This window comes from Scleropages formosus, chromosome 2 (assembly GCF_900964775.1).
Source record: "Scleropages formosus chromosome 2, fSclFor1.1, whole genome shotgun sequence".
NCBI classification, from domain to species: domain Eukaryota; kingdom Metazoa; phylum Chordata; class Actinopteri; order Osteoglossiformes; family Osteoglossidae; genus Scleropages; species Scleropages formosus.
In genome coordinates this window covers 34,742,588-34,763,477 of record NC_041807.1, presented here as the reverse complement: position 1 = coordinate 34,763,477, position 20,890 = coordinate 34,742,588, and the positions used below count along the sequence as shown (strand labels likewise).

Below are 20,890 nucleotides of genomic sequence, written 5' to 3'. Positions count from 1 at the left end.
AGTTAAAGTCCACTCAAAGGATCCAGCTTTGAATCGCACCTCTTGCTATAGTGCCTTTGACCAGGATTCTTACGCTGAATGGAGCAATGAAAAATTACCCTGTTGTATAAATAGGTAAATAATTGGAAAAAAGTAAAAAGTAAAAGTGTCAGCTAAGTGTCCAAATATAAGAAAATCACAATTTACATTTATTCATTTAGCAGATGCTTTTGTCCAAAGCGACGTACATCTCAGCGAAAATACAATTTGTGCATTATATTAAGAAAAAGAGACATGGATGCAGACATGTGATTCTTAAGTAAACCTAGTTTGTTTCTTTCCACCTGAAGCACCGATGTTCATCGCTCGAATAGGTGCATAAAACAGAGGACAGATGAATCCTAATAACCTTCCTACAATTTTTTTTTTTTTTAAAGTACACAAAGATTTACATACAGTACAAGAGTAGTGGCTGCGTAAAGGCAAATGAGACAATTACAAACAAGCAACGGTTAAGAGTACAGTGAAATACTCAGGGAAAATTCTTGGATAACAGATGCGATGTTCAGACGGATCTGCGGTAAAGAGACTCGTTTTGTTTGCCTTGTGTGCCCCTTACATTTAAAACTTTAATATTTTTTTTTCTCCCAAATTGTGCTGAATTGCATTACATTTGTGCACCGGATGTGAAATCCTATTGCCGATCCAGGACATTATAGCTGGTTAGCAAATGCAGCCGACGATAAAAAACGATATAACAAAAGGTTATCATGGAGAAGGAAAATCTCGAATAATGATGGCTCCTTCTCTTTCTCTTTGCAGGAGCACTTTAATTACTACTCGGTGGACGGTGCCCTCGGCCACTTGATCTTCTCAGTGAAGTACGACGTGATTGGAGACCAGGAGCACCTTCGCCTCATGCTCCGGTACGAGGCCCGTCCTCTCCTCCGCATCCCCGGCCTCATCTCCGCAGCTCTTCCTCCCCTTCTCTTCCGCAAGCCTTCCCCTTGCGTTTTCCACCGTCACCTCCCCTTTCCTTGGGTCTGCCCCATCATCTCTTTCTCCTTTCCCCCCACTTCTGTACACGTGCACTGCCTCACTGGGTGTAAAGTCCAAGAAGGCCATTTGCATTGCAAACCAAACAAATGAGTACGCACAATATATTTTTGCAAGTGGATAAACATTTTCTTACTGTGATTATTTCATTTTACCCACATTGACTCACACAGGTGCTTATTTATAAAGCTGCAATTGAGGCTAAACACCTTCATCAAAGGTGATAAGGCAGAAGTCCGCATGGAATCCGAACCCGCTCTTCTGCTTAATATATAGTTATGCAGTGTGAAAATACTGTATAGTTTTTTATTATTGTAGAACAAGGACAAAATGTTTACTCATATGCACTGAAAATAATATTCAAAGAACAGCCTGGGGTGTCATTTCCAGTAAAAAGCCAGGGACGCTATGATATTCTGGGGTGGCAGAGAAACCTGTCTTCCGCACAAGAGAACAAACGTACGCTGAAGACGCTACACCCTCTAGGCTAATATAAATAAAGGCTGGTTTGCGTGCGCATCTGTCCAAAAGCTCCCTGCAGCGTTTGCTGAATTCCTCCCTCTCTCCCTCTCTCCCTCTCTCTCTCTCTCTTTGGAAAGGAGGACTTTGTTTTCCCATCACCTTAAGGATGTTTCCAAGTTCTAAAGGTCTGCGAGCGGCCTTCGTGATATTGTCAGGGTCCGAGCGGTCGCCACGTTACTGCCAGAATAGCGGCGTACATTACGGCAGCTTGTGCGGATCCGTGGAAAGGTTAACCGAACATTTGCAGGCCTGCGCAGTCTCTCGGTTTTCCGAAACCAGTTTTTTTGTTGTTTACTCTTCTACCAAACCGGAATGAAACCGCTGACATATCGAGGGCTGTCGAGGGCCCGATGTACCGAAGATAAAAATCAAGATTTTTCTAGGATTTTCATTCTTTTCCTTGTGATGGTGTCACGTGCGTCTGTGGTTCGTGGCCAGGTAACATTGGACTGGATTAAATCTTTAAAAATTCCTTTATGACGACTAATCGCGCTGGCTTGCTGGCCACGCGAGCACGAAAGTAATATTTCAGAATCACTGCTTTTCTAGCTCAACTAAACGGTCCTAACGAGATCAGAATATATATAGTAAATGACAGATGATTGTGTGGCACAAAACGTTCTTTCAGAAATGCAGACGGTGGCATCTGTCATCTGGGCTGACCCAGTAAACTAGTGTTGCCTTGTGCGTTTGTTGTTATCTAACTAAAAAAAAAATTGCTGGACTTGAATAGTATGGGCATCATGACTAATTTTGAACCACTGAATCTGAATATGGAGGCACATTTAAACCTAGAAGGACCTTCGTTGTGAAGTATGAAGGACAACACAGACAGGCCTGAAAAAACAGCACTAGTTGAATCCTGTAAAATTAACCTCTCTTTGATATTAAAATGCTTTTGGCAATAAAACTACTTTGATGCACAAGCTTTTCACGTGACAGTTTAATAAACATAAATCACACTACACGGTAAACATTTATTGCTGATCAGAATATCTGATAATTTGAAATAAGATACTAATATCCTGCAGGGGTACGGTGGTGCAGTGGCGCAGTGGGTTGGACCACAGTCTTGCTCTCCGGTAGGTCTGAGGTTCAAGTCCTGCTTGGGGTGCCTTGCAACGGCCTGGCATCCCCTCCTGGGCGTGTCCCCTCCCCTTATGCCCTGTGTTACCGGGTAGGCTCCGGTTCCCCGCGACCCTGTATGGGACAAGTGGTTCTGAAAATGTGTGTGTGTGCTAATATCCTATGTGAAGACCTAATAAAAAAAATATTACCCAAATTAGAGTCAGAGCAGTGCTGCTGGACAGAGCTTGGAGAAATATTTGCGAAACAGATTAAGAGAACAACAAAGAAATGGAGCTTTAAAAAGACATTTACATTCATTTATCTAGCAGACGCTTTTCTCCAAAGCAACTTCCAGTGAACTCTATATGTAGTGTTATGAGCCCACACACCTTATTCACCGTGGTGACTTACACTGCTAGGTACACTGCTTACACTGGGTCACTCTTCCATACATCAGTGGAACACACTCTCTCTGTCACTGTCACTCACACACTATGGGTGAACCTGAATGTCTTTGGAGCGTGGGAGGAAACCAGAGCACCCGGAGGAAACCCACACAGACACAGGGAGAACATGCAAACTCCACACAGACTGAGCGGGGATCGAACCCACGTCCTCTCGCACCACCCACGCGTTGCGAGACAGCAGCGCTACTCGCAAAAAGAGTTTTGTCTGCATATGTAAAAGTCATATATTGTGCATTTGTGACCTCTCGTTCACATATTTAGGATGAACAATTAAAAGACATCATTATAAACACAATAAGGAGGAAGAGTCATCAGGTCAGAGGTCACACCAGGAGAACGATGGCTCTTGGCCACGACTGAAGGAACTCTAGTTCGCAAGTAACAGGTACACCTCTTGGACTCTGCGGTAATTTCTCAGCATCTATGTAAATCAGTCTAATGCCTTCATGTGGTTAACAGAAGGCATCGCTCAGAGAATTTACAATGGAATCTTTGTCCGCAGCACATAAACACGGCAGTATTTGAATTCCCTGTTCCACGGTTAGCTCGCCGACAGTTTGACAGTTTGCTTTATGTTTGCCGTATCATGCTGTTTGCCCAAGTCATTGTTTGCTTTCTTTCAGCACTAAGTTGAAAACATACCACGATGTGATCCCAATATCCTGCCTAACCGAGTTCCCTAATGTTGTCCAGATGGCCAAGGTGAGATACGGCACCGAAGCAGGTAGAGCGGTTTGAGAATAAAATTTCCACGTTCCGAATTTATTTGCTGTCTTCTTTGAGCGCTGTGAATGATTTATATTAGCCCGTTGTAGGTACTCCTGTCATTGCAGGCAAAAGAGGAATACTAATGCGCTCAGGGGCAGAATTTGAATGTAAAAGCACAAATGGGAAGCAGTTCATTAGTTTAACAGCAATGAATTGAAGCAGAGCTTAAGGGTTCCTCCTGTTTATTATTCTCAGCTTGTCTGTGAAGAGGTGAATGTGGACCGGTTCTACCCTGTGCTGTACCCAAAGGTACGTTCGCTTCGTGCATTCAGACGATCTCTTTTTAAAAAAAAAAATAAATAAATAAATAAACAAGTCTAATTCATAATGGATTAAAAAAAAAAAAACAAAAAAAACTACATCCAGATGGTTGCCTGACCTCCATTTCCAAGGAAAGCTGTAATTTGCCTGCCTCACAGCTGCAGTTTCGCACTGTAGTTACCAGCACTACATCCACCGAACGAGTGACTGGAGAGCAGATCCAGAGGTCCCTCAGCTGGACTCCATCAGCATCCTTTCTCATAGTTCTAAAACAAACCAGGTGGCAGTGGGTCCTGGGTTCACCTTACATACATCCATTCTGCTTGTTGTCTAACTGTCCTTATCTCTCTCAAGGCCTCCAGGCTCATCGTCTCTTTCGACGAGCATGTCATCAGCAACAACTTCAAGTTTGGCGTCATCTACCAGAAGTTTGCACAGGTGAGACCCTGGCTGGTGAATAAGGTTTGGTTGTATGGATCTGCAGTCTGAGTTCTCCTGACTAAGGGCTCTCCAAAAGGAGAATTGAGTAGACTCTCCAAAGGACCCACTGGCATCACTACAGGGCAAGACAGAGGTCATGGCTCGGGGGGGGAGGGTCTAGCATAGGACCAAGTTCTACAGAAAGCCAAATGTAATGACCAGCAGTGACCTCATCCTGTTGCCTCTCCTGTATCTCCACACTACAAGCTTGACAGGACCATTCCGCTGCTATTCATGCCACATAGTGTTCTTTTCTTATTTTTTGCTGAAAACCCATTAGCATCTCAGTGCTCACACTCGTCCCCAAGTGCACCCAACAAGCTCTTTGGATTTGCAAATATTGTTCACTGGGTTTTTTGCCTGTCAGGATTGTTAATGTCACTTTTTCACGGATTCATCCCAATTATTTATATATTTTTGACAGGCACCATTGCCATGTCACTGTTAATATAAATCATTTCTTGTTTTCAAATGTTTATGGCAAATAATAAACTGGTTTCATCTTTTCTTCAGGTAATCTGTTACCTTGCATCATTGCATTGGCTTCATTGTACACATCCCTCAAATTGTATTCTTACTGTGAGCTGGGCAGTGGAGCGACCTGTGGACAGCTGCAGCCCACCCCACTGCGAACTTTGTGCTTTCCTTCAGACCTCAGAAGAAGAGCTGTTCGGCAACAACGAGGAGAGCCCGGCCTTCGCGGAGTTCCTCGAGTTCCTCGGACAGAAGATCGAGCTGCACGACTTCAAAGGGTAATGGCGCGATCGCCTGGCTCTCGTGGGAGTTCGCGGAGTGGGGCGTGCAGCCCCGTTGCCCTGAGGGGGTCCTTCTTTCAGACCTAGAGACGCCACAAACTTTCTGGCGGAAGATCCTCGTCAGCTTTGGAGTATATCCAACGTGAAAATGAAGGCCTCTTCCCATCATGTTGCTCACTCATATCCTTCACCCTATCGATAAACTCGCAAAATTCTCTTAAAAAGAAAAAAAAAAAAAGAGTAGAGAATGTCTATTTTAATTTTTGTGTTTGTTATTAACTGATCCCGGTAAAATATTGACACACGTCATGTGTCTCGGGGTACTGATAGTGGCTGATGACAGTTGTCATCAACAGAGCAGATCAGCAAAGGTTGTCTGAAACCATGAAATGTAGTTTCGGTCTTCATATACACACAGCGTACCGCGGCCGGTGGGCACGTGTGACTCCAGGTGGTCATCGGTGTCCGTCAGTGTCACATGTCACCTCGTCCCAGCTCTACCCACAAACCTTGGGTGAACTTAAAGCTTGGAAGCCTGTTTCATAGCTGTGTGGGCTGGATCGGGCAGGAGAGCTGCTGTTTAGCAAGCAGAGCGAGGGATGGCATTGTCCACAGAGGAAGCAGAGTCAGGAAGGGCCTGCAGGGGTGGCGGGAAGGCAGACCTCAGCGCTACACGGTCAGGTCAGGTCTCCATCTGTCTTTCCTGGCATCTTTCATATCTTTGACTGCACACTCTAGCTCAGATTTTCAAATCTTGACTTGCTGCTCATCATGTCCACCAAACTACAGGTGGTCCTAGACTTACGATGAGGATCTGTGGCGACTGCTATCGCAAACCCTGTATTATATAAAACATAAGCATGTATGAAAATGAACATATGGCTTTAGTTGTATTTTCCACTAATTTCACACATTTATTAATTTTAAAATAGTACTAATATGGAATAATAATAAGTGAAGTACAGTATTATATTTTCATGCGGCAGTTATTTTCACTTTCGTTTCTAATGTTTTCTTTATCTTTCCTGCACCTCTAGAACATTCATGTTTTCGCTTGCATGCCATTGTAAAAAAAGCAACTTGAGCAGAACAAAAAATTGTGTAAATAAAACGCAGTCGCTGAAAAAGACTGCGAGCCAATAAGAAATATGAAGCCTTGTCGTAGCGCAGCCGGCCGATGTCATACAGCAGAAGGAGCGGTCATCGTTAGACGTGAATGGCCAAACGGTACGACTCAAAAATAATATTATAAGGTTGATGGGACAGCCGTCGTGAGTCTGGAATATCATAAGCCGCATATGTCGTAGTTCAAGGGCTATCCGTGTTCGTTATTTAGCTACTTTTCCAAGTCTTCTACCCAGAACGCTAAGACGAGCTTGGTCAAGGGTATTCCAAGGGTCTTTCGGCAAGAGTACTCTCTTGGGGGCGTAAGGAGCTTCGCTACGGGAACCCAGCTCTTGTTTTAGGATCTCTTTCTCGGTGATGGGGACACCTCTTGCACGTTGCTGAGCCCAGGGACATTTGCTGTGTGGTCCAGCCCTCAGACATCCCTCTGGGTAGCTGTCTCCTCACAGCCAAGCTGCCTCCTACGCACACCATACCAATCTGCCCTTTCTGACTCAGTGGAGCGGGCAGTGAGAAAACCGCCAGGGACACGGAGAGCGATGAGGTGTCGATTCCAACCAGGTGTCGAGCCTGACATTGTGGCCAGGCTGTGCGAGCTTGCAAAAAAAAAAAAAAAAAAAACATTGTGCCAGTTTGCGAAACCCTTCGCTGCGAATTCCACGGATTGCAAGAAACAGTCTCAAATTCTTGTCTCTTGGCATTACTGTGCTCTCGGAGTATGAAGGAACCGTTCAGAACTCATTTTTCATTCTTACTTCATCCCTTGGTAGTTGCCTTTTTGCTTCTCGTCTCTCCCTGTAAGTGGTAACTACATAGTGGGTTTGTGCATCTATAGCTATTTAATTATAAGTTTAATATCGTCATTAAATTATCCTTGGTAGTTACTATTTGTGTCTGTGTCCCACATTTTGAAGTCTAGTCTTATGTTTCATTGTACAAATTATTGAGGTTTACAACACTTTTTTGGGAAATTATACCCCCACCCGCCCTTGATTCAGTCAATTTTGCGAGAGCCTGATTCTGTGGACAAGCTGTTAAACGGGCAGTGTCAAGTACTCAAGGATAACATGGTGAACACGCGCGCGCACACACACACACACACACACACACACACACACACACACATGCACAGAGTCATAAATTGGTCATGGGGTCTCTATCCCTCTGGCTCTATTCTCCAGCTTCCGGGGCGGGCTAGACGTGACCCACGGACAGACAGGCACCGAGTCTGTGTACCACAACTTCCGCAACAAAGAGATCATGTTCCACGTGTCCACCAAGCTGCCCTATACAGAAGGAGACACCCAGCAGGTATTTTCATTTTATTCCCTTAATTTAATCAGTTAACTCAGACTACATCTCAAGTGTGTAGCAGCACGACCTCCCCTGCAACTTGAACCATCGACCTTCTGCTCCACAGTACATAACCTCTGTGCTACCTGCTGGCCCTTCAAGCACCGGTCTCCTTATGATGAGCTATCTGTGAAGGTCCAGTCCTAGTGCCCGAGACCTGTGCATACACCATGTAACTCACCCGTTCGCCAGGAGTGTGTGGACATGGCTTTCTCAGCTTGATGGCATCTGCCCCCATAAAAATTTGCCTTTGCCTGGGTTGAAACATGCATTGCTTAGCATCCTCGGTGTCAAAGGGAGGAGGGCTGGGAGCTGGCGGTGAAACACAAGAACTCACCTGCATGGTGATCCCAGGGTGAACGCTTGGGGGCACAAGGCGGGCCGTTGTGGTCTCTGTTCATTCCCTGCGATTCGTGGGTTCGGTACATTTCCAAGGAGTGATCAACGGTTCTCATTTGCATGTGGGAAATTGGAACAGATACTGTGACCACAAGGATTATTAATATGAATTCAGACGAAACCCAGCAAACTGCTCTAATTATAATTTGGCTTTGAGCCCGGTGCGTGGGAGGATGATGAGCTGACTGCCGTCCAAGTCTTTACTAACAGACAGCGCACTCTTCACTCTCCAAACTGCCTTTGTTTGTACGCCACAGATAACAGCAGGTGTGGGAACTTTAGGGCTGTTTGCTGCTAGCCGCACAGGACAGAAAGCAACTGTTGCACTCCGTTGTGGCAACAATCGAACCCGAGTATCGTTCGCATCAATAACACTTGTCCAAAATGTGGGTCGTGGTGGTCCGAAGCCTATTCTGGGAATATAGGGCTGCATGGGACACCAGTCCACTGTGTAGCAAGGGCGCACACACACACACACACACACACACACACACACACACACACACACACACACACACAGAGACAGACAGACAGACACACTATGGGTAATTTAAACTCCCCAAACCTGAAACCCATGTCTTTGCACTATTGGAGGAAACCAGAGCACCCGGAGGAAACCAGAGCACCCAGAGGAAACCCACAGAAACATTGGGAGAATATGTAAACTCCACAGTCTGAACTGGGTTAAAGCACTTTTATACCCAGCGCCCAAGAGTTGTGTGGCACCAGCACTTCCTCCTGCAACACAGCGCCACCCGTCACAGCAGCCTTCATTCAAAATTTTTTTTTTTCTTTTTGAACACATTATTCGACGGAATTGAGAATGTAGATTGTCATGTAAAATAATTGAATATGCTGTGTCCCTTGCTGTCTTTTATGCTTAATTATTGTGATTCACATCATCTGTATGACTTTAGAGGAAGAGTTCGGTCACCTAGGCATTTACTGGAATCTGTGCTAGTGTGGACACCTCCCCGCCACCCCCCATTTGTAATGGTCAGAACAGACTCGGTGAGAACACGCTGTCCGCTATGCTGACCCTAACAGTGTAGCTTACTGCCTGCATTACGTTGTAGCTGCAGAGGAAGAGGCACATCGGGAACGACATCGTGGCCATCGTGTTCCAGGAGGAGAGCACGCCCTTCGTGCCAGACATGATCGCCTCCAACTTCCTGCACGCCTACGTGGTGGTGCAGGTGGAGAATGCCCGCTCGGACAACGTGATCTACAAGGCAGGTGTCGCCCGTCCGGCAGCGCTCGCAAGCCGAGGACAAGGCCGTTGTCCTTCAGCGGAAGTGACCGTGAGGCCGGTCCGTTCGAGAGTCACCTGGGGTACGTGTGCTGACTGTGGGATCTATCCTGGTCTGGCACACTGCAGGTGTCGGTGACTGCGAGAGACGACGTCCCGTTCTTTGGTCCACCGCTTCCTGACCCTGCTGTGTTCCGGAAGGTGAGCGCATCAGGAAATGAAGCGCAACGTCTTCGGTTCTTCTTCAGCGGTTCTCGCAGATGTACGACACCTGTGGGTTGTTTTGCTTTCAACGCTGCGTCCACTTACTCCCATACGAGCGTTGCCCAGATTTTCATGTGCACTCTCACTTTTTACTGGTATTGTCTGTCTTCTTCAGTTATTACTGCTTTTCGAAACACCAGTGTGCATTCAGTAGGTGGCGTAGCGGTTAGAGCTGTCACCTTGCAATCCAAGGACCCTCTCTTGAATTCCCACTTGTGCTGTAGAACCCATGATCAGTACAATATCCTGAGTTGTTCCAGTAAAAACTTGCAAGGTGTATAGTAAATAATAAATATGATCATACATCAGAGGGGAGCGCAGTGGGTTAGACCGAGTCCTGCTCTCCGGTGGGTCTGGGGTTCGAGTCCCGCTTGGGGTGCCTTGCGACAGACTGGCGTCCCGTCCTGGGTGCGTCCCCTTCCCTTCCAGCCTTATGCCCTGTGTTGCTGGGTTAGGCTTTGGTTCCTCGCGACCCCGCTTGGGACAAGCGGCTTCAGATGGTGTGTGTGAGATTATACATCATATATACTGTATATAATTATATGTCTATACTTGCATGCATATATAATCAATTATATTTGTTTATAAGTAAATAATAAATTGCTTAGTATGCAAACCATACATTGTAGGTCAGTCTAGAGAAAGGTGTCGGCTGAATTACACTAATAGCTGCATCTCAGCTCATTGAGTCACTCGGCGTGTTCAGCGGAGTCACAAAACCAGCACTGCGTACGAGTGGGAGCTTCCCTGTGATGCGATGCCCTGCTGGTGCAGCGTTTCACTTGAGCTGCAATTCTTTCACTCTCATCGTCCCTCGTCGTGTCACTCACACCGCGTCCCTCCCCATCCTAGGGACCAGAGTTCCACGAGTTCCTTATGACAAAGCTCATCAACGCCGAGTACGCCTGTTACAAAGCAGAGAAGTTTGCCAAGCTGGAGGTGAGATATATCAGCAATGATGTTTTCAGTGAGTCTCCTCCTCGTTTCGCTGCGGCAGCAGCCCTGCAGCGCTCAACGCGGCATTTGCCCGTTTCGTTGTGTTTTTCGGGAGTTCCCCTGTCTTAGAGCAACATTTAAAAAGCATTCTGTCAATATGCGAATGAACAGAGCCCTTTTGGCAAACTGCATTGTCAGCAAGCACGCTGAGATGTGCTTTCGGCATGTTGCGTACGGAAAGGTTTGTCCCGACACGGTCGCACGACCGATGGCGTGGACAGGAGGCACTCTTTTATAGCCTAACAGGCTCACTGAGAAGCACACCCTCTTACCAGCTGTGTTTTCTCTGTGCGTCTGTGCATTTTTATTTGCGTACATACGTGTGCGTGTCTACATTTACTTCTTTGTGTGTATGTTTGTTTGTGCATGCTTTTATGTGTGTGTGTGTGTGTGTGTGTGTGTGTGTGTGTGTGTGCGTGCGTGCATGTACTTTCGTGCACACCCCCAAGCAGGAGCGCACCCGGACCGCCCTGCTGGAGACCCTGTACGAGGAGCTGCACATCAACAGTCAGTCTATGATGGGGCTGGGGGCCGATGAGGACAAGCTGGAAAATGGAGCTGGAGGGGGAGGGGGCTTCTTCGAGTCCTTCAAGGTAAAGCGGTGTAGCTGCGGGTCACCGGTAAGGGCCCATGGGTCGGGTGGCGGGCGGGTGGGTGGGCACGACATCCTTGCTGGAAACCAGTTTACCCATGAACAGGTTGGTGAGCATCATTCACATGGAAGAAGCGCTGTGATCCAGACTCCTGAAGTGGATTCAGATCGGGGCTCATTTACAGGCGGCTGAGGGACACGCAAACGCAATCGTTATTCAGAATGATCGGGTCTCGTTATGAATATTAATGATCAAGCACAGTGAACAGGCTGCAGTCTGTCTGGTTTGCCTTCACCACCCATCCTACTGCGGCTTAAATGGCCGTTTGTCTCTCAGATCGCAGCATCGGCAGGAAAAGGATCTCGTAATCCAGGGTCATGGAAAAGTACTTCGGCGTATACGACACACTTGAGTGTAATACTTAATCGATATCCATTAGGGTTCTGGAGAGCAGCTTAATGGCTGAGGCCAGGGCTACACATGTTTGAATGGCTTCTCCTTAACCAGCTGGTGTGTGGCGCTCTGCACGCTTCCCCGTCACCGCTGCCGCCCCTCGCATGCCTCTCCTTTTCACGCTACATCTCGGGTCGCGCGGGTACCATGGGAGCAGGTCACGCCCCATCGAGCGCCGAGTTGACACCGGAATGACGGGGGTCAACGAGCACCCGCCCCTTCCACCCTCCACCATCACCGCTTCCTGTGAGGGTGACCCCAGGGTGCCGTCAGCTCAGTGTGTCTCTACATCTCTCTCTGTAGCGGGTGATCCGCAGCAGAAGCCAGTCCATGGACGCCATGGGGCTCAGTAACAGGAAACCACATGCGGTCTCCACTAGTCACAGCAGCAGCTTTGCCCACAACACGCCAGAGGCCCCCAAAACCCCCGGGATAGTAAGTACAAGCATCCCCCTCCCCCCTTGTGGCTAAGGCAGGAGCAAAGACTGCGGTCACACTGACCCTGCTCAACCCCCCCAACCGCACACAGGCTGGATATGGTGCAGAAGCATGACTTCGGGTTCAAGTAACTGCTTCCTAGGACAGAAATAGCATCTTCCAGGGATTTAAACAATGTGAACCTCATATGTATATAAATTAGCTTGAAATTTGGGTATTTGGACAGCTGTCGACTGCACAAGTTCTTCCTTCTCTACACGTTGCCTAAATGTTGAGCAGTCGATAAGCTCTGAGAGCGGTCACCGCGCGACGGTGCCGACGGTGCCGACAGCTTGCAGTGACAGCACCGAGCGTTTTCGGTTGAAGCGATGCATATTTTCTGATTGTAACGTAACAGAAGTCACATTTCACCCTTCCTGGCAGAGGGCATTACGCGCTTCGGGTGCCTCTTCAAGCGCAGTGTCAGTATGACCCGGAAAACAAAAGGATCTTTTACACGTTGCTGCCTCCCTTTGACTCCTCCATTGAAGGTGCTGACAGGTTCTTCTAGCTGCCAATTTTGCCGGGAGCTTCACTAGGTAGCCAGTACCTAATCTGTCTTCCAATAGTGTGTCGATCAGTAGCTCTCCTGCCGTGTGAACAATATCGGTGTGGAGTCCAGTACAGTAGGGTAGAGCAAAGAGCAGGAGCAGAAAGGTGCTGTGGAGAAGCTGGAAGCTGTGCTCTTGGCTTGCGTGGCTCCAGCCCCGCAGAGGCCGCGAAGATTCTGAGCATCCAAGGCTGGACCGCATCCGTTAGTCTCGCCAAACACCGCCGCGTATCTTTCTCTAATTCGCCATTAATTCAGCTGAGCCCTCGGCGCTTGACCCCCTTCGGAGGAACGACGACGCGGCGTCTCCGGAGGTGTAGCCCCTGTCTTTGAACATGCGGAACCAGCGCTGATTTTTTTTCTCCGACAAATTTAATGAAAAGGCAGCCTACGTACGATAAAAAATCCGCCTCCACGGGTTTGGCGGAAATTATTCGTTATGCCGGCTTTCCTGCATCGCGTAGGAGTGCCGCACCCCCGCCTTTCATGGTGGCACAAGTAATCGCCCCCCCTGCCCGCCGCACGTATGGCTGCATGCAGACAAGCAGATCCCCTTATTGCCGCTGTGTCTTCCTCCCAACGCTTGCTTACTGTACAGTGTGCCTTTCGCCCTTGTTGTTATCACGCGCCAGGGCCCCCCCGGCGCACCTGTGCTCTCGGCACCGCTCCGTGGCCGCACGCCCAGGTAAGTGTTGCATTAGGGCCAGTGAGGGAGCGCTCGAGGGCCAGACTGACAGATGGAGCTCCCTCCCGGCTCCGTCCTTCCAGACCGGCTCTCGTGCGCATCCTCTCTCCTGCAACGGCACAGCGCTCCTTTTAAGGCATGTTGTTCCCGAAAACAGGATAATTTTTTACTAACTAAAGCCCATACGCCCATTTCAGAGAAACGGTACCCATTTTCACCAGTAGAAAGTGTGTAAATTCTGCTTTGTACTCTGCAATTTGCTACATCATCGATTCTTCTGTATTATTAGAAGTGGTGTGCTTCCTCTCGATTGCTTTGAAAACACGAGGCTGCATTAACTTTTTACATCTCTCAGACACCTTTTGCTAGACCGGAGAATTTACCGAGGAAGCTCCACCGCAAGACTGCGTCTCAAAATGTGTCCGGCAAATGGATCAGGTGTTACAGTGAAAACTGCAGGTCTCTTTGAAGCAAAGCAGGGGCAGCCGGTAGCATAGCGGAAAGAGCTGCTGTTGCCTTTGGACCCAAAGGTTGCGGGTTCGAATCCCACCTCCAGCTGTAGTACCCTTGAGCAAGGTACTTTCCCCAGATTACTAAGCTAAAAATTACCTGGCTGCATACAGGGATAAGCAATCGTAAGTTGCTTTGGAGAAAAACATCAGCTAAATGAATGTATGTAATCTATATAAAAGTGTCTGCTGGGAAAAATAATGAGTAATTAAAAAAAGCAGCGTTTGAGCTCCATGCAGGATTCCTGCGTACTTTTTCTCACCAAAATGTGCGAGTGCGCGCGAGCCGTAGCCTGTAACGCAAACCTGCCCGCTGCTCTGGTCTCTAACCCTGTGACTTCTCTGCTCCTCTACGCAGGGCCAGGTCTCTGAGCCGTCCTCCCGACCCCAACCCCCCATCTCAGTTTTGCCACCCTGCGGAGCTTCATTTGCCTTTGCCTTCATTTGACTCTCTTTTCATTTCCTACCTGTGATTTTGTGAACGCTGCCATACTTCGATGCTAACCGCTGACTTTTTTTCTGCTGTCCTATTTTAATGCTACCTGCTGTGTTTTAACGTTATCTGCAGTGTTTTAACACTTCCTGCTGCATGTAATCTCATGGTGTGTTCTTCTCTCCTTCCCGTGCCCCTCCTTCTCTCCCTCTTTCTTCACATCTTTCATTTGTTTTCGTCTCCCTCTTTCTCTCGCTCTCGCTCTCTCCCCATCCGACTTCCACGCTTGGTCCTACCCCTTCCTTCTTTCCTATCGTTCTCTCTCTTACCCCTCTCGATCGCTCTTATCACTCTTTCTCTCTCTTTCTCCCCTCCGTTGACACGACTCAGTCGTTGCTCGTCCCAGGGAAAAGTCCCAGTAGATGTGGGCGCCGCGGCAGTGCCATAGGGTTAGGAACAACAGAAGAGGTTCACGTATAACCCTCACTACTCGTTCGGTCCGCGTCTGTGTCTCGATGTCTCTGTGCGTGAGTGCGTAACACTAGGATCCAGACACCCCCCCCCCCCCACGTCTGTTGATGGAATAGGCAGTTCAGATTGCAATTAGACCTCAGATGCGCTGCAGCAGCCTTGTGACACATCACTTGTTATCTCAGGACACAGCATTGCCGCAACCCACGTACTTGACACTTTGCATTATTGCACACGGCATCTTACTCTTCCATCCGGCATGTATCTGTCGGTCACTGAGTGGTTCAGATCACAAGTAGATGTATGGCTATGGACCCGACTATCTTAACCATCTCTGAGGATCATTGATGTGTCCCACGGTATCATTAGCTCATCAGCAGTACCATGATTGTGTTAGTTGAATGAAGCCCATACGGCACACTTGCGCAATTAATTTCTCATTCGGCTCGCAATGTCGCTTATTCTCCCAAGATCCAGCTGTTCACTTTCGCCCACTCCAGAGAACGCTTTTTAAATGGATCTCCCTAATTGTTTGTGCTACAACGGGCCGTATAGCTGGCATTCTACATTTTTAAATGATCCCGCTTGTTTTTGGGTGAGCAACTTACTCAAAATCCTAGAAATAGATGTGCTTTTTCTGCTTTTAGTATTAATAATATATCATCTGCCAAAATGGCAGATTGGTGGTACGCATGCAGTTACACATACACGTTGTCTGAAACCGCTCGTGGCGAACCAGAGCCTAAGCCGGGAACGCAGGGCGTAAGGGGACGCACCCAGGATGGGACACCAGTGCATCGTAAGGCACCCCAAGCGGGACTCGAACCCCAGACCCACTGGAGAGCATGCACAAACCCTCTTCGCCAGCACACCCTCATTTGCACACATTTATTTCACCTAATATTAAGACAGTAGTCCAAACAGCTTTCTAACTGGGAGAAGGTTTTAGGGATGCTGTTCAATGTTGCAGACCTTTAAGACCGATAACTGAAACTTCAGCTCAGCTATGTGAACATCTGAATGGCCCCTAGCAGTGAAAATAGCCCAATTTGTCACGAGTCCCTGTGACTTCTGCTGTTTTGTGAGCTGTCTGGCGTGATATACTATCACTGTTTATACCTCCCTCTGTCCTCACCATCGGTATGTATTGTTGTGTCTTTTCCTGGACTCGCACACTGTTATTGCAGCTGATTTTTGTGACAGTAGTGCAGCAAAGAGCCATTATTGTGTTAAAAATACCGTTTTTAAAACCGCACAGCTCAGCTCAGTTTATCTCAGTTCAATGAATAAAGCAGTTTTATTGCAGTTTTGCTACATCCTCCTAAGTCCTCAAATTTGTCTGCCATCATCCGTGCACTGCTTTCCCTTCCCGTTTGGCTCTATCACTTGAATCTAAGTGCACGAATCCATCCTATCCAGAGCTCAGTTCCAGCTCAAATGTGTCTTTATTATATTATCCTCTGCTGGATACACGGCCAGTGTAAACTAGGCAATGTGCTTTTAACTGCATCATATGATCTGCATTGTCTCCACTTGCTGGTCGAGCAGCTACATGCCCACTTTGAACTGAATGAGTATTATGGTAAATTAGATGTAAGTGCTTTCAGTCAGTTGTTGTTCCATCAGAGGTTCAGTACAGTAACATAGTAGGGGCGGACAGTTTCATATCACGGTGCACAGAGCTCATGCGTGTCCTCTGGGTTTCCTCTGCAGTCGCTGATAATCCCTGGAAAAAGTCCCACGAGGAAGAAGTCTGGCCCTTTTACCTCCCGGAGGAGCAGTGCCATCGGGATTGAGAACATCCAGGAGGTGCAGGAGAGGAGGTGAGAATGAGAGAGTGTGTGCTGGCGAGGAGGCGAGAATGAGACGGTGTTGCTACCCCTCCGGGGGATTGATGGACTGCTGGGAGGTAAGCGTGTAATACTGCACGAGGGACAATGGAACAAAAACCCCTCTCTGACTGAAGGAGCATATTCCGCATATAGAGAACTTCACAAAGGAACTGGGGAAGTTTTGTCACGTGTCAGCGTGGAAGTGGGGGTCATATACCAACGTCCCTTCCCCATTGTGAAAATTACCTTAAATATCACAGGGTACGTTAGATCTGTTCAAGGGGAGATCTGCAGAGGCTTTAAAGGTGTAGCTGAAGGAGCCAGAATGTGACACCTGGGACCAAATGGCCCAAAACAGCTGAGATCAAAACCTCCGATGTGACGTGTGGCCTTTAGCAGCGTCGGTGCAGTGTCTTTGTGAACCTACACGCCGAAACGTATTCCCATCCCATCGTGCTCTCTTCCCTCTCCCTTCCCAGCCACGAGTGCTCCCCCAGCACACAGAAGACCCCCGACAGTGGCCATGTCTCACAGGACCCCAAATCAGAAGACTCGTCCAATCAGAGCTCACCAGAGGTGCCCACCACAAAGAACAGGTGACAAAACTGCATAAGAGCCGGTGTAATTTTGCTGTAAAATTTGCGTTAGTGTGATCAGCTGCTGCGTCACAAGCTCAGCGTCGCGTTTAAGTACAACACACAACGGCCGTCGGTGTGATACTTGACGTGTTTTTCTGCCGTTTAACTCAAGTCGGATGGTTTTTCTGCCTGTTCCTTGCAGGGCTCCCTCTATTCCTGAGGGTCACGACCTCTCACGCTCCTCATCCAACGCCAGCAGCTTTGCCAGCGTAGTGGAGGAGAACGAGACGGAGGCTACAGAGGAGTACGACACGGGCATGGTGGGTGGCGACAGCCGCACGCAATTGAGCGTCATGAAACACACGCATACAAAGTCATACTGGAGTTAACAATTTCAACAGTGTGATCTGACAGTTCTTTACATGTCATGGGAATCTAAGAAATTGTTGGATGTGTCTCTATCTCTGTTGGGGGGTGCATCTGTCTTTGTTTCCCTGCATGCGAATGTGTTTGTGTATGTACGATTGTCTGTTTTATGTGTATGTGGGTATCTGTCCGGCTTTATATGTATCCCTGTGTCTCTATTTTCGCTGTCTAGGAGAGCCTGTCTTCAGCAGGGACTCCCCACAAGCGTGACTCCTTGACCTACAGCACATGGCTGGAGGACAGCATGAGCAGTACCAGCAACCCCAGCCGGGGTAGCTCTCCAGGTGGGGGCACGTGTCCCGGGACTGACGGGCCTCTTTTAGGGGATCCAGAGTCAAAAGCCCCAGAGAATGTATTGGGAAGGAAGTGGACTGCAAACCAAAAAGCTGCTTGTCCATGTCCCAGGGCACTTCTGTCCTCAGAAGAGACTATTAACCTCAACTTTCTAAAAGTATCTTGCTGTATAAATGGGTGAAATTACAAGCTTTGTTCAATGTGGTGTTCACCTAAGGTGTTCATAGCAGACATTAATAGATTTGTATCGCAGATTCGTAGGTATGTTATAAAAACCGCTTCAATTCATTCAGTGCTTCCGTTCGTGTGGTAATATGTAATGCAGTTATACCACATGTTCCGCAGCTATACACTTCAGGTGTCCTATTATCAGTTACAAATGCAGTTATGAAATCAGTCATCAACAGTGACAGTTTGTGTGTGTTTCTGTAGCCACTGGCAGACCCCAGCAGCCTAATGGTAGCAGAGGTCCTGACACATCCAGAACAGAGATTCGCATTAAGCTAGATCGACCACAGGAACCCAAGGCATCATCGGTGAGAGTGCTGTGTATGTTCTCCACTGGGTGCTTCGAGGCTCTCGCCTAATGTAATGTTGCCTTCTCCCAACTCTCTCTGGTCCCCTCAGTCATCTGTGTCTCCTGCTTGTGGTCTTGTGCTGCACTGTGCTGGGTGATTTATTGTATTAAATGGCATGCATGTAAGGGTAGGCTAATATTTTAAAGGTGACTCTTTAAAAACATAAGGGTCGTACAGTGGTACAGTAGGTAGAGTTGGTGCCCCATAGCTCTTGGCTTGTGTGGTGAGTTGGGTTCAAACCTGGCTTAGATTTTGTGGGGTTTGCATGTTTCCTCCCCTAGCGCAAAGACATGCATTTGAGGTTAATTGGGGACTATAAATTGCCCTTTTTTTGTGCATGTGTGGGTGAATGAGCGTGTATGAGATTGAACTAGGATGGATGGCATGTCATTGAGGCTGTACCTTGCCTCGCACCCTGTATTTCTGAGATACCCTCGGGGCCACTGCAATCATGTATAGCTGTTATTGACAATGAATGAATGAGTGAACGAATGCTTGGAAACATAGTGAAGGTTTTGGATTGGCAATAACATCTAGTCCAAACAGTTGCACACAAAGGAGATTCATTGTTTTGCCAAAAGGGTCCAGTCTGCTCTGGTTGCACTCTTCCTAACTTTTCCCTTGGACTCTTGTTCCTTGAGCAGAACTGCTAACCTCCTCCATCCAGTTGCTTCTTGGAACTCCATCAACAGGTCAGCATTTTTTGCTGTTTCCAAAACATGTCTCAGAATATGAAAGTCAATGAAATGTGTGTTTAATGTCCAGGATTTTAATCTGCACAACTCATCTGTCTCTCCTTGCGCGTGGTAGGAAAGAGGAGCCTGTTATCGGTGTTTGTCAGTTCCTGTGAATCCCCTTTGGTTTCTGTATAATCCCCTGCTTGTGCAAAGAGGGGCTTGGCCTTCTCTCGGTGAATTTGCGTGTCTGTCTGTGTCTCCACAGCATTGCAGTAAGAGCTCCCTTCTCCATGAGACGAGGCATGTTCATATTTTTGTGACCGCCACTGACCAGAAGCAGGAGAAGGAGGAGCATGAGGAAGAGGAGCCCAACTGACCCTTGGCACTGTGAGGCCAACATCAGGCTCAGGATTGTGAACCTGTACCTAAAGACCCTTACCACATGTTCTCGGGCCATACGAACATCACTTTCTTTTAACCTTTGCCCACCCGCTTGTATGTTCATACATTGCATGTTCATTTATCTCTGTGTGTGATGCCCACACTTTCAAACGCAAATGCTTGTACCATAGAAACAAATGCTAACTATGCTTTTTTTCTTAGCTGGGAAAGTGACAAGGAGATCCACTAGCAGGCACAGTTCTCAATGTCTAGTATGTTTCATTAATACATTTTTCTCTTGCCTCGTGATCCCATTGATGATTAAGGATCTTTTCTTCAAAAGTGACAAAGCGACACATACAGTAGCCACACAGATAATAGGAAACATAAAAATATACATCATTTTGGCTTTGTAATACAAGTAGAAATGTGTTTTCTTTAGTCCTGAGAAGACTTCCATTAGCAGAGTGTAATTTATTTGTGCTTGATGAGCTCTGTTCCATGAACAGGGTGCAAAACTATTGAAAAGTGTAGGCAGAGTGTGAGATGAACACTGCTGCATTACTGTTTCTGTAGCACCATTTCCACAGCTTAACCAGGAAGTTTTAAATGTGATACAATTACGACGTTCCTTTGTTGTTTCCACAGAGTTCAGTGAATACAATGAGCCGTTTGAAACTGTTTTGCATTTGTATTTTTTTTTTTTGTTTTGCATTTTATGATTGCAATCACCCTAGTTATTATCATAACCACAGCTGGGTCAGCGGAACATGTCTTTTCAGCGAAGGTGGAGCCTTGGTAACAGAATATCCTGTTCCCCAGGCCAGTACAACACACAAAAATGTAAAGTGTTTTTATAGTAATGCAGCCATTAAGCAGCTGTGCCATTTTACGATGGAAATTCTTGCTTTTTTCTGAGCGCCTTATGGAGATAATCACACAATGTCCGAACCAAGTCTGAGCTGTTCAGTTACATTACATGTGGTATTTGTAAGGTGGGTTACAGGAAGGGTGATTACAGAAGAAAGTAGACTAGCACAGTGTAAAGTGAAAAAAGCAAATATGGTTATATGGTTTTCTTTGTTTCTTCAACCCATGATCTCCAAGGCAGCACCTTTGGATGAGTAAGAGGAACACACACTGGTAATAGAAGCAACAGGCAAACATAACAAAAAGTCACTTAAAACTTGAAACATTAGAAAATCGCAATA

General features: G+C 47.2%; 1 protein-coding gene across 12 annotated transcripts in view; it reads left to right on the top strand.

Annotated features, from left to right (window-relative positions):
- The window catches only part of LOC108933501 (rap1 GTPase-activating protein 1-like), a 93,830-nt gene extending 73,782 nt beyond the window's left edge, over positions 1-20,048 (top strand). For 7 of the 12 annotated variants that reach the window (XM_018750604.2, XM_018750607.2, XM_018750606.2 and 4 more), the window contains 17 exons: positions 802-905; positions 3,716-3,794; positions 4,056-4,109; positions 4,476-4,559; positions 5,253-5,353; positions 7,663-7,792; positions 9,310-9,465; positions 9,612-9,683; positions 10,599-10,685; positions 11,192-11,335; positions 12,092-12,223; positions 16,627-16,736; positions 17,225-17,341; positions 17,526-17,643; positions 17,922-18,033; positions 18,476-18,579; positions 19,564-20,048. In XM_018750604.2, coding sequence (XP_018606120.1) covers positions 802-905; positions 3,716-3,794; positions 4,056-4,109; positions 4,476-4,559; positions 5,253-5,353; positions 7,663-7,792; positions 9,310-9,465; positions 9,612-9,683; positions 10,599-10,685; positions 11,192-11,335; positions 12,092-12,223; positions 16,627-16,736; positions 17,225-17,341; positions 17,526-17,643; positions 17,922-18,033; positions 18,476-18,579; positions 19,564-19,674 — 1,815 coding nt within the window. In that variant the 3' untranslated portion in view covers positions 19,675-20,048. Of the gene's footprint in view, positions 1-801; positions 906-3,715; positions 3,795-4,055; positions 4,110-4,475; positions 4,560-5,252; positions 5,354-7,662; positions 7,793-9,309; positions 9,466-9,611; positions 9,684-10,598; positions 10,686-11,191; positions 11,336-12,091; positions 12,224-14,832; positions 14,911-16,626; positions 16,737-17,224; positions 17,342-17,525; positions 17,644-17,921; positions 18,034-18,475; positions 19,314-19,563 lie in introns of all 12 variants that reach the window. The other 5 variants (XM_018750613.2, XM_018750608.2, XR_001966069.2 and 2 more) reach the window with 5 other exon arrangements.
- Positions 20,049-20,890: the final 842 nt, after the last annotated feature.